General features: G+C 40.5%; 2 protein-coding genes across 3 annotated transcripts; one reads left to right on the forward strand and one right to left on the reverse strand.

Annotated features, from left to right (window-relative positions):
- Nucleotides 1–5,110: 5,110 nt before the first annotated feature.
- On the reverse strand, nucleotides 5,111–6,672 carry LOC135437469 (general transcription factor IIH subunit 3-like). The gene is made up of 3 exons (XM_064695397.1): nucleotides 5,722–6,672; nucleotides 5,517–5,656; nucleotides 5,111–5,415 (listed from the first exon to the last, which is right to left on the reverse strand). Exons 1-2 carry the CDS (start codon nucleotides 5,936–5,938, stop codon nucleotides 5,622–5,624), a joined length of 252 nt encoding a protein of 83 aa, XP_064551467.1. The 5' UTR covers nucleotides 5,939–6,672; the 3' UTR covers nucleotides 5,111–5,415; nucleotides 5,517–5,621.
- A 3,558-nt stretch (nucleotides 6,673–10,230) lies between these two features.
- Nucleotides 10,231–11,823, forward strand: LOC135437473 (fructose-bisphosphate aldolase-like). 2 transcript variants are annotated; one of them, XR_010437692.1, is made up of 3 exons: nucleotides 10,231–10,922; nucleotides 10,984–11,109; nucleotides 11,170–11,311. XR_010437692.1 is itself a non-coding variant. In XM_064695402.1 (3 exons), the coding sequence occupies exons 1-3, from the start codon at nucleotides 10,311–10,313 to the stop codon at nucleotides 11,704–11,706; spliced, it is 1,095 nt and encodes a 364-aa protein (XP_064551472.1). In that variant the 5' UTR covers nucleotides 10,238–10,310; the 3' UTR covers nucleotides 11,707–11,823. The 2 variants fall into 2 exon arrangements, 1 of the variants encoding a protein (XP_064551472.1); XM_064695402.1 differs by adding an exon at nucleotides 11,611–11,823 and having other exon boundaries at nucleotides 10,238–11,109; nucleotides 11,170–11,369.

Below are 11,823 nucleotides of genomic sequence, written 5' to 3' on the forward strand. Positions count from 1 at the left end.
GAACTCCGCACTACGAACTAGGCCCTAGGAGCTAGTTTGCATGCTGCTGCGGCCAGTCGGGCTTAAAGCATTAAAGTAGTCAGGGGAAGACAAGAAAGCAGCGCAGAAGCAATAAAATGCCAATAACAATGCAATAATCATAACAATAACAACTGCAAACCAAAGGCTGGCCACAAATGTTGCTGCTGCAACAGTGGCAACAGTTGCTGGCAATATCAGCGATAAAAGTTGTAACAATTATCATTTGAAAGTGCATTGTTACAGTTGTCAGAAGCGGCGCTGAAGTGGCTGCTACGGCAGCGGCAGCGGCAGCAGCAGCAGCTAGCAACGACAATGCGAGACACGACAGCAACTACAGCTCGTGCCGGCAACAGCGACAACAACAACAAATACAACAACAACGACAACAACAACCACAACAAACAACTTGTCGACGTCAGCGCTGTGAAAATTAATATGCAGAAACTGCTGCAATTGCAATTTGTTGTAAGCGCTTGAAGAAACAATGAGGATGACGCCGCCAACGCCGCCAACGCCGCCGACGAAGAAATATTTTACATATTGTGGCATAAATTTCCATGATTATCGCTGAAGAATATCAATTAGCTGCGCGCATTTCTATGGCTTGCTTTGGGGCTTTGCTCAAGCTATTGTCTAATGTGGAGCAGGCGCACATAATGAGTTATAGAATTGTCATTCACATGCGATTATATTGAATGAATTATGGCTAAGCTAACGATGCATTTCAGCATTGCGGTTTGAATAACTAATGTGCATTAGCACATTCGATTTCGTAGTGATGGATGAGAAGAGCTCCTATGAACGGAAAGTTAAGAAGAGCGATAAAAAAGTGACTTGTTGATGATTCGCTTGGCTTATTTAAAATGTTTTAATTTAATCGAAAGATTGTTAATTATGTTCGCAACACTAATCGCTGCACAAATATTTAAGTCAGATCCTGTTAATGGGTCTGCTTCAAGCCTATTGAAAATGGGTAAAAAGGTGGTTTTATGCTAGTGTTTGTATCAGGCAGAAAGAAAGCATCTCAGCCTTAACTGCCGAGTTAGCCATATCCTCTATCCGTATGTGTGAATGTGTCGATCTGAGAAACTACAAAAGCTACAGACTTAAAATTGGAAATATACACAACGCGAGCGGATTATTATTTTCTTGATATCTTTTACCTATTTCGTAATATCAATACATGTCGATTTTGTGACATGCTTTTTTAAGCATAAGTCGAAAACTATAAGACCCAGATGCACCTAACAAGGTGGCGGTCCCCTATGTTATGTCAGAAATGACGGTATCAAACTCGATCTCCACCTTACAATGGTCGGGGATGAGATCCACTTCATCCGGAGCCACCTCGCCGATGAACTACTGCGTTATCCAAAAGCGATTGCTAGGGTCCTAGCCGACCCTATTACAGGATATCCATAGGATTCACACCCACCAACCAGGCCAATTATTTAAATCCTTTTTGTAAATATCCTATCATAGTAAATTTCGCTTCAATATATATACCCCATAAGCTACTCAACCTTGTAACTTCACGCAACTTTCATAGTCGTTTGCTCGGTAGACACCAGAAGGCACTGATCGATTCCAGCGCACAACAAACAACATTGAATTGAGAAAAGCTTTTTTCTATAGCATATACAGATTAAAAAATTATTTTCGATTTAGTTTATATATCTCTTCAATCTTAAAGGTATTGCTTCGCTTACATCCACCTTATTCATAACTAAATTTCCAATAGTGTAAAGTAGTGTGATGAAACACAGCGCGTAACCCACACAGCAAGCGTCATACGTGCTTGTATGTGTTCATATGTGGATGTTTGTTTTTTCGTACATATGTATAACAGGGAGCTATTTGGACCTCCAGCTAGGCGCTGGGTTAAGGGTATCTCATAGCCCGGCAGTTTTATTTTGTTTTATAGCTTTTAAAACAAATAACTATTTTTTAATCTAAATATATTTTTAAATTAATTAGAATCATGCTCATTAATTATTTAGAAGTACAATACGCTCTACAAGTGTATAAAAAAAAAAAGTTTTTTATTAATTTTTCCCTTAGTGTACGCTTACAAAAATAATCATTAAGTATGTTACGCATTGATTTAATAATTGTCTTGCCTCAATTGCATAAAGAAAAAACTTTGAATTAAATTTAATTGAAAGGCGCCCTTATACGGCTGCATTTATTGTTTTTCACACAGACTTTGAGCACCGTTTTCTCCCATTTGCATGTCAATTATTCCAAAACTATGTCTTACTCTTGTGCTCATTTTCTCACTTAACATTAAATTAATTTGTCGCGTTGGTTTTGCCAGAGCTGTCACAGCAATTAAAGCAATTAGCTCGATATTGAAAACCGAAAACGTAGTGCGTTTTAATATTGCAGCCACATAAATCTTTTCATTAAAGTTCAATTAATCAAGAGCTTCCTGTCATAGCGCATAAATCTCTTAACGCACAAAGTGCAGCTACAGTTACACATAGAAATACAATTAGCATTGCAGTAAAGGGCGCACACGCGCCACACACACACACACACACACACACACACACACACACACACATTCAAGTTATTTGTCGTCATTTTGGGGGCCAAGCAAATGTGCAATGTGTTGTACTTACAACGATATTTGCCACGCCTACAGCTTACAGCGCAGCAATGCCCACCACCCAAAAACAGCCCAGGCAGGTATTAACAGCGTCTGGCAGCAAATATTTGCCTTGAAGATGAGCGCGTGCCTATCGCGTGAGCATGTTGGCCACGTTCAAAGCCAATTCATTTAATATTTAAGTGTAGAGCAGTATAATCACGCATATATCAAGTACATGCACGGGCGCATCTCTAGATTGCCCAAAATGCAGATAACCCGTGCAGCTGCAAAGTGTGGTCCGTCGGCTGACCACCAAGCGTTTTCCACTTTGATTACATTTCCAGCAATGACAACAAAACTCCAAGGGGGCGAACAAGTCCGTGGTCAGGTGCAGTGCATGGCATACGCGTGGCTGTGGGCGGGTTGTGGAACGTGGCTTGGGGCGTAAAAGTCGTGTTTGTGTATTCTGCTAGGCAATTAACAAGCAATAAAGGCAAGCAGTAAGGCAAAGCAGATAAATGTTTAATCATTTAACAAAAGTGCCAAGCATGCAATTAAGAAAAATACATTTTGCAACGCCCAATTGAATTTAGCTTTATCCGAAATTGTGGGCCTGATTGGTCGGGTGAGTTAGTTTTTGAGACACGCGCACGTCTTTTGCTTGAACTTTTGCCAAAAATAAGTTTTATTCGCTTGCACTTTGCATGCCAAATGCGGCATTCAACACCTGAGCGAAATGTTCGACTTTATGAATGGAAGCTGAGTCAGCAGCAGGCAGCAACCGAAGACCGCGTGGGTGGTCGCCAACTCAAAATGCAAATTAAAAGCCCAAAGCCAAAGCCAAATGCAAGTGCAAAAAAGTGTTACACGACTTACGAGCGCATTCATTGACTGCAAATCGAGACGTGCGCCGACCACGCCAACGCCAAAGAGCTAACTTTGACGGCGACTGCGACTGCGACTGAAAGAACGACATCAACGTCAACGCCAACGCCAACGCCATTGACAATTACCAGCTGCTGGCTGCCTGGCCGCATGGCTGACTTGGCTGGCAAGGTTATGGCCCAGAGCCGCGCAAATATTTGGCATGCCAAACAAAAAAAAAGTACCATTGCATTACGCATACGCAATGTACGCCCAGGCAAATTCAAACAAAGGAAATTACTGAGTGTGAAAAATAAATTGAAATATACAGGCCAAGCGGCTTACTTTTGACGACTCCATATCGCACAGTGGTAATCAAGTAAAGATTTTAAAAAAAATTATCAAAATAAATAAAAAGCTAATAGAAGATTTTTGAGTATTTCTTCTATAATATTCTAAACATCAAAAGGCCGACTAAGTTTGCTCTGAAAACATAAAAAAAAATTTAAAAAGCATTTTAAACTAAATTAATAAAAGACAAATTTAAATATGTATATATAATCTTTTTATTCCAATTTAACTTTAAGAGTTTAACTGTTATGTTTATATAAAAAATGTATTATTTTTAATTATACATTTATTATTCAACATTTATAGATAGTTTCACAAATTTAATAAAGCATTAGAAATAACTGGAAGAAGTTTCAGACAATGTTTAACAATACATCTAATTTCTACAAAGTACTAGTATCTGTCGCCCACGGTGCATAAGTGGCGATGGCATTTTGTTAACAGACACCATACAGTTTAAAATAATTGCCACTGGGTGGCAACGCCACACCCCAGCTTCGTATCACCCCATTAATGTTGTGCTCCAGTGCACCCCGATGGGAATCTTGAATGGCCATCGCCGCTAAATGTCACATGCATATAAGCGGAATTATGACAAGCATTTTAACGACTGCCACTGATACGCGCCTCTGAGCTGGGCGATATGGAAACGCTGCGGCTGCCCGTAAGCCCATAAAAAGAAACGCGAAATTGAAACCCAAACAACGCAGCCTTCGCCAACCGCTACCGAAATGAAAACGCGACAAACGCATGGCCGATGTACGTGAGATTGCGCCTCTGTTAATTGGCAAAAATTGGCCAAACTTTACCAAAGCGATGGAATGAGGGGTGCGGTGAGGAGTGACGGGGCGACCGGGCAATCTCTCAGCCATGTACATAAGTATTTATGCGATAACGCGTAAATTTTAATGAAAAGCAAAAGGAAAAAAGCAAAACATTTGCTCTGCGGCTCGTAAAGTATGCCGCCGCCCGAGCAGGGACATCCTTAGCGCGTCTGTGCAATCGCCTGAAAGTTGATTTAATGAGGATTTCATAAAATGGCGTCGCCGTCAAGTGTCTGACATGTGAAAATCTGCGAATTTATGTGGTGCGCACGTGCGTTGCGGTCTAGTCATGTGGTTGCTCGTTCCGGTGGTGCTTTAATTGAGTGAAGCTGACGCAAATTAAAGCCGAAGAGAAGTGAAATCAATTGTAAAAGGAAAGAAAAGATTGAATATTGATTTATGTACATCTTTTTCATCAGATTTGATTCATTAGCTTTTTATCGCCGTTCCCATTACTATAAAGATTCAATTTTCTGGCGGCTTAAAGATAGTTCTTTAAAAATGAGTTTCACACTATAGATAAGAAAGAATAGTTTATTTCGGATTCCGTAGAAATACCCTTGCACACACATGACATTATATTTGAATAAAGTTCACTACCATGTTCTGATCTGAAAAACATCGATATTTTTTATATAGTTACTAAAGGAAGTGGCTGCGAACCTAAAAAAATTTTCGTTGGTTCGGTATACGGTTGTAACCAGATCCCTGCCTCAAGGTTCTGTTCGAAAGCCTAGGATTTGGTTCAAGCATTTGAAGGTTCTGGTAAAAAGAAATTGGAAATTTGAGATCGAACCGTTTCGCAGCCACCACTTAAAGCCAAAATTAGACTTAGGATAGTTTAGATAGTAGTATCAAGTTACCTTATAAGCAATATTATAGCGGATAACCGATATTGCACATTTCAATATAATACACTTCGCGGGGGTAGAAATAGTATAAAATACAAATACTCATAGAACTCACTCTCAATTACCGCAAATAGGCGAGTTCTTGCAAGAGACTGAAAGCGTCGGAAGAGTCATGAGTGACAATAACAAAGCTTGAGCTTAGAGGCAGACAACTCACTCGACAGGCAATTTCTGTAGGCAAATCCAATTTCGATGAGCTTGTTGCGGCAATAGCAAACAGCGCGCAGATCCGTCGGCGGTTGCTTGGGGTAATTGAAGTGATGGCGTCTCTGCGGCGGCATTAGGAACAGGCAAGGCAGGTTCATACCCAGGGCCTTAAACTCGCTGGTGCCAAAGTAAAAGCCGCCGGTTATGTTCGCTGCATGCCGCATCATATACGACGTATCCAACTCCAAGGCTCATACATGCCTATTTGGCAGCGGCATGAAAGACATCCACTTGCTTATTGGTGAATTATAGGCACGGTTCCATCAAGCCGCTGACAATCAGTGTGCTTCCATTGAACTGCACAAGTAGTAGAGAAGCCGGCAACTTGTTGGTAGCCTATTCAGATTCATGACGCATCTGACACAGATCCATATACATCCGCAACTTGGTTTATCTCTCCACAATAGAAAACAGCTCAGGTGTTCAAGCTGCTGAATTCTTCTTCTGGATATATATAACTCCTGTGAGCGACTAGCCTAGCCGTCTATGTTATCTTCATTTAGATCATTTGCTTTGGTTATGGGAAAATTGAACCGCTTGAGATCCATTTTAAAATATTTTCTTTTACCCAGCTGAAATAATAACTTCTGTTGCGTCAGTTGTCAAAATTTGTCAGTTGTATCAGTACTGGTAAATGCTAGTCACAGTGTTGGCAAATTACACAGTGGGCAGTGTGGGCAAAGCACTTAAGGAGATTTTAAACCTTGAAATCTCACTGACTTAAGACGTTTCCTTTGTCATCCGATCATTTTCCAATATCAATTTAGTCATGGTTAATCCAGGAGCAGTGGTACAAGGATGTACGAAACAATTCAAAATTTTAATGTGGAATAATAATTAGTAATCATCCCTTTTCAAACAGAAAGAATTAGTATGAATCTAATTCTGAAAAAGTGTTGAATTTTGAAAGCAATTATTGATATGCATGCGGAAGATTGAGAATATGTATACTTAGATTAAACAGAGATAATAGACTCCAATACAATCTATGTTATCATCTTAAGCTATTAAAACAACCCATTTAGTCACAATCTTGATTATGTTTATTTGCATATGTTGGCGACCATTGGGTGAAACACCTCATCTACATATGCACAGAATCACAATGAACAATACATTGTTGCAACATGGCCACACACAAGCATTTTCGCGCCAAGACATGCCACAACGAACACCCGAAAACAACAGCAACAAACAAACAGCAAAGCAAACGAACAACAAATAGTGTTGCATAATTATGCAATATGTTTAAGAGTTGCTTTGGCTGCCAGCCGAGCCGGGGATAGTGCCGCAAACTTTTTGGCGATTTAACGGCTGATTTGGCTTTTTTCTCGATTGGCTCAAATCCTTTTTTAGGCAAATTAAGCACGAGAGGAAAAAAAAGTTATGAACAGCGAAATCACAAAACAAGACAACACGACGCAAAATTATGAACGTGATTAATTCATAGATGGTGGCGCTTAGCCATTGTTTTGGCCATGTTAAATGCATTGCACGATCCACGACGCGGGGTCCAACCCCGAGGGGCCAACCATGTCGCGCTGGCCCGCTATTGACATCCACCAACTGAACTCTGGCCAAAAGCTAAATATGATTATGTGCGCTCGATTTAATCTTAGTCGATTTATAAGCACCGCCTACCCCTCCAGGCAAGACCAGGCGCAAGACGTTGCCATACTCGTCGGAAAAACTTTTTTTTTATAATTTTTTATTGATTTTTACAAACGACAACGCAATAGCCCAGTCAGCCAACATATGTGACCAGTTGCTGTGGCTGCCAAGCACATTAAAAATGAAGAGATTTTCCTTGAAAATTATGCCACCATACATGTATGTGGCGTGTATGTGTATGTGTATGTATTATTTTGGTCAAACGACTTTGTGCTCAAAATTGGAAACCAAAATCGTAAAAAAAATGCCACGCAGCAACAGCGTGAGTAAGTCGGACAGACACCCACTTTTATGATAGTCGGACTCGCAGTCGCACTTCAGGCGGCAGCTGCAAGTAGTTGGCGGATTACGAGTAGCCACTGAGCCACTACAGACAGACAGACTGATAAAGAGTCAACGACAACAACAACGCTAACATTAACGATGACAAAAAATTGTCTACTTAATTTGGTAATAACAATAATTACGCCTGACTGACTTAACGCTGACCAGCGGCATCATTGCCTGCCTGGCTAAGACCAGCTCCAGCTTCAGCAAAAAAAACGCCAATTTGATATGGCCAATTGACGGCTCATTGAATGCCCTGAGTATGGGCAGTATGGGAAGTGCGCAGGGGCTTCAAGTGCCTTATGTGCTACAAAGTAACATTTACCTAATATGGGATAGTTTTAATTGGGTGTGGTACGAAGTGAAATAAAATTTGCCTTGAGAATAAATACCGATGTTAGTATTTAATAAAAAAACATTTTCAGACATCCAATTTAGGGTATATTAAAGATTTCCAGTGACATCCAATGGGCTTAAAGGAACTCCTTATAAGAGTAAAGTTTTGTGAAGGGTGGGGCAGCACACAGAACTCTTGGAAAACGTCAAGAAAACTATGTTATTTAAGGATATATATTCTTATATTATTTATGCAATTCTAATAGGCCAATACTACCATATTTCTGTCTATTGAATAATGCAAGTTTATTCCATAATACAATTAGTTCCGACATATTTAAATTTAAGTATTCAGTAATCCTAGAGCATTACAAAGTCAACTAGCCAGTTGCCAATTTTCTACAGTTTAGTGTGCGCCGCGCTTTTCAATTAAAACGTTTAAAGATAATCAATTAATAATTTTTAAGCTACTGTGACAGCGCCACGGCTGCTGCTACGGCTGACTCAGCGCCACGCTCAATTAGGTGCAAAGACATTTTGAGCCGCCATCGAGTTGTTGCGAAGATTTGCAGTAGATTTATTGGCCAGACGTTGTGGCCAGTGCGACCAGCAAGTAGCTAGCAGTGTCTGGCCTAATTGGCGGCTCGACTGGCGCACGGAGCTCGGCGCTTGAATATTGATACTGTTGCTGGACTGAAAAACTACTTGACTACTACTCACACAAGCACATCCAGAGCAATCGAGTCAACTCTAATCGGATCCAATCGACATATAGACTGCACATTGGCGCTGTCTGATGTTTATCGTATTTAATTTCGTTGCCGATCGCAGCCGACGCTGACTATTTTTGGCAACTTTTTCACATTCGAGACTCATAATTCGTGCGATAATTTACACAAAATTAGGCAAGTGTCTCGCCAGCGATCCTTTTAAAGCACTCGGTTCAAAAAATTCAATTTCAATAAAAAATAATAAAAGAAATAAAAAAAAAAAAAAAAACAATAATAACAGAGCTCTCGTTGCGTTTCCCACGCCAATTAGAATTAAAGTCGTATGAGTAATATTTTCTTTGCAACTGCAAAATAATTGGTCTGTGCCACAAAAAGAAAATTTCGAGAAAAAAAATGTGTTTTTAAAATTCAATTTATGCTGTGCAAATTGCCCCCAACGCTTATAATTTTCATCACAAAAGTTAGCCAACCTGCCAGATAGCACGCATACACATAGATTGGCAACGGTGCTGCGTATAATTTGTGCTAACAAAACTTTTGCCATAAAATGTGCGTGTGAAAGCCATAAAAAAGAGCAGCCGCCAACGCTACACAGCAATTTTCATTGCGGCTAAAATATAATTAATGTGCGGCAAGTTTATCCTGTGTACTTTTTTTTTCCTATGACTGTGTCCAGATTGCTCTCTAATCTGCAGCTATCGAAAAGTAAGTATTTTAAATGAAAAGCTGCCGCACCCTCGCGCCCTAACAAAGAAAGCAATTAAAAGTCCAATTAGAATATCATTAAGCCAGGGCTGGGGCTGCGACTGTGGTCGCGGCGGTCAACAATTAAGAAGTGATAAACGCCAAAGGTGCACCCAAATATAAAACACATAAATTAAGGACAAATGTTGTTAATAGCATAAAGATTAACAAAGGTTTATTAATGAACTTATAAATAGAAAGAAAAGGAAGCAATATAAATCAAAAGTAAATCTGACAAGGCGTTAAATATTATACACTTTAAATATTACTCTTTTAAAATAGGGTCAAACTTATTTAAATGATGATTGTGAGAATTGACAACTGCCTCTAAAGCTGAACCGGGGACAACTCGCTTGTTGGGCTGACGCTCAGATAGGTAAGCCATATATGCTCAAGAGGTTGAAAGTTTACAAATAACAAAAATCAATTTTATTTCGCTGATTTAGAGATATATTTTAACGCAGAACAATTTGGTGTCTATTTATATGGGGAACTGGCATCAGCTAAATAAATTGGTTCCAAATTTATGGAATAAAATACGTTGTTATTAAAATATTACTTATTCTTTTTGAATCTTTTTCAATTATTTGCAATCCTAATTTGAATTGAGAACAGAAACTGTATTTACATTCCTTATTTTTTGATGTCAAATCAACAAAATATTTGAATTTAAAAATTTTCGCATTTGGTGAATAATAATAAAAAAAATCGAAATTTTTTGTTTAATAATATGACAACATACTTCTACTATCCGACTAAGGAAGTGCAGGAGGAATTGTCCTGCACTGCCAAGGCACTTGTTGCTCCCGGCAAGGGGGTCATCACCGCAGACGAATCGACATCGACCATTGGCAAGCGATTCCAATTGATTGGCGTTGAGAATACTGAGGAGAATCGTCGTCTGTACCGCCAGCTGCTTTTTACAGCAGATCCGAAGATATCGGAAAACGTATCCGGTGTAATCATGTTCCACGAGACGCTCTACCAAAAGACCGACGGCGGTGTGCCCTTTGCCGAGGTGCTGCGCAAAAAGGGCATCATTCCGGGAATAAAGGTAGACAAGAATACGGTGCCGCTTTTCTGCTCAATGGACGAGTACACCACCCAGGGCTTAGATGACCTTCATCTGCGCTGCGCTCAGTACAAAAAGGACGGCTGCGACTTTGCCAAATGGCGCTGTACAATTAAAATTGATAAGAACACGCCCTCCTACCAGGCCCTCATGGAGAACGCGAATGTGCTGGCCCGCTATGCGGCCATCTGCCAGTCACAGCGCATGGTGCCCATTATTGAGCCCGAGGTACTAGTAAACGGTGACCATGATCTGGATCGCTGTCAAAAGGTTACCGAAGCCCTGCTGGCCGCTGTCTTTAAGTCGCTAAATGATCATCATATCTACTTAGAGGGCTTACTGCTCAGAACCAACATGGTGACGGCCGGGCAAAGCAGCAACAAGAACAATACGCCCGCCGAAATTGGCATGGCTACCATTTTGGCCCTGCGCCGCACTGTGCCACCTGCTGTGCCCGGTAAGAGCTTAGCTGAGAGCTGCAGAAATGTGAACTGTTTCAACCGTGTTTAACCTGCAGGCATTATGTTCTTGTCGGGCGGCATGTCGGAGGAAGAGGCCTCTGTTAACTTGAATGCCACCAACAATGTGCCACTGTGCAAGCCCTGGGCTCTGACCTTTTCCTTTGGACGCGCTATGCAGGCTTCTGCCATGCGGTCCTGGGGCGGCAAAAAGGATAACGTTCTCACAGCTCAAAGTGAGCTTATTAAGCGCGCCAAGGTAGGTCTTCATAAAATGATTGGATTGCGGGCTAATAATTTAGAGAGGAATAACAATTAGTCTAGGCTTTTTAAAAGTTCATTCGCAGATATTATTTTTTTTTTGTACTCGGATCTATAATATGGAATTTAATTCCATATAATCCATTATTCTATTTGGCAGGAAGATCTGAATTAGCATAAATTGCTTAACTGCATAGTTCGATCAAGCTTACAGATCCTATCTTTTACCTATTCAACAGGCTAACAGTTTGGCCAGCATTGGCAAATACGTACCCGGCTCAGTTGAAGGCTCGGCGGGAGCCGAAAAAATGATAATCGATGCTTACGAAGTGTGATTTCCTGCCCGGATATAAGTTACTGAGAGCAAGTGCCGCCAGCAGCACCCGATCATGTGGAAGTTAAAATTTATAATCGACATATACACATAGTAAATACATGTGCATTCAACAGCA

Source organism: Drosophila montana, unplaced genomic scaffold, assembly GCF_035044405.1.
Source record: "Drosophila montana isolate Dmon_TW-CO22-7 unplaced genomic scaffold, ASM3504440v1 contig_3817_1, whole genome shotgun sequence".
NCBI lineage: Eukaryota > Metazoa > Arthropoda > Insecta > Diptera > Drosophilidae > Drosophila > Drosophila montana.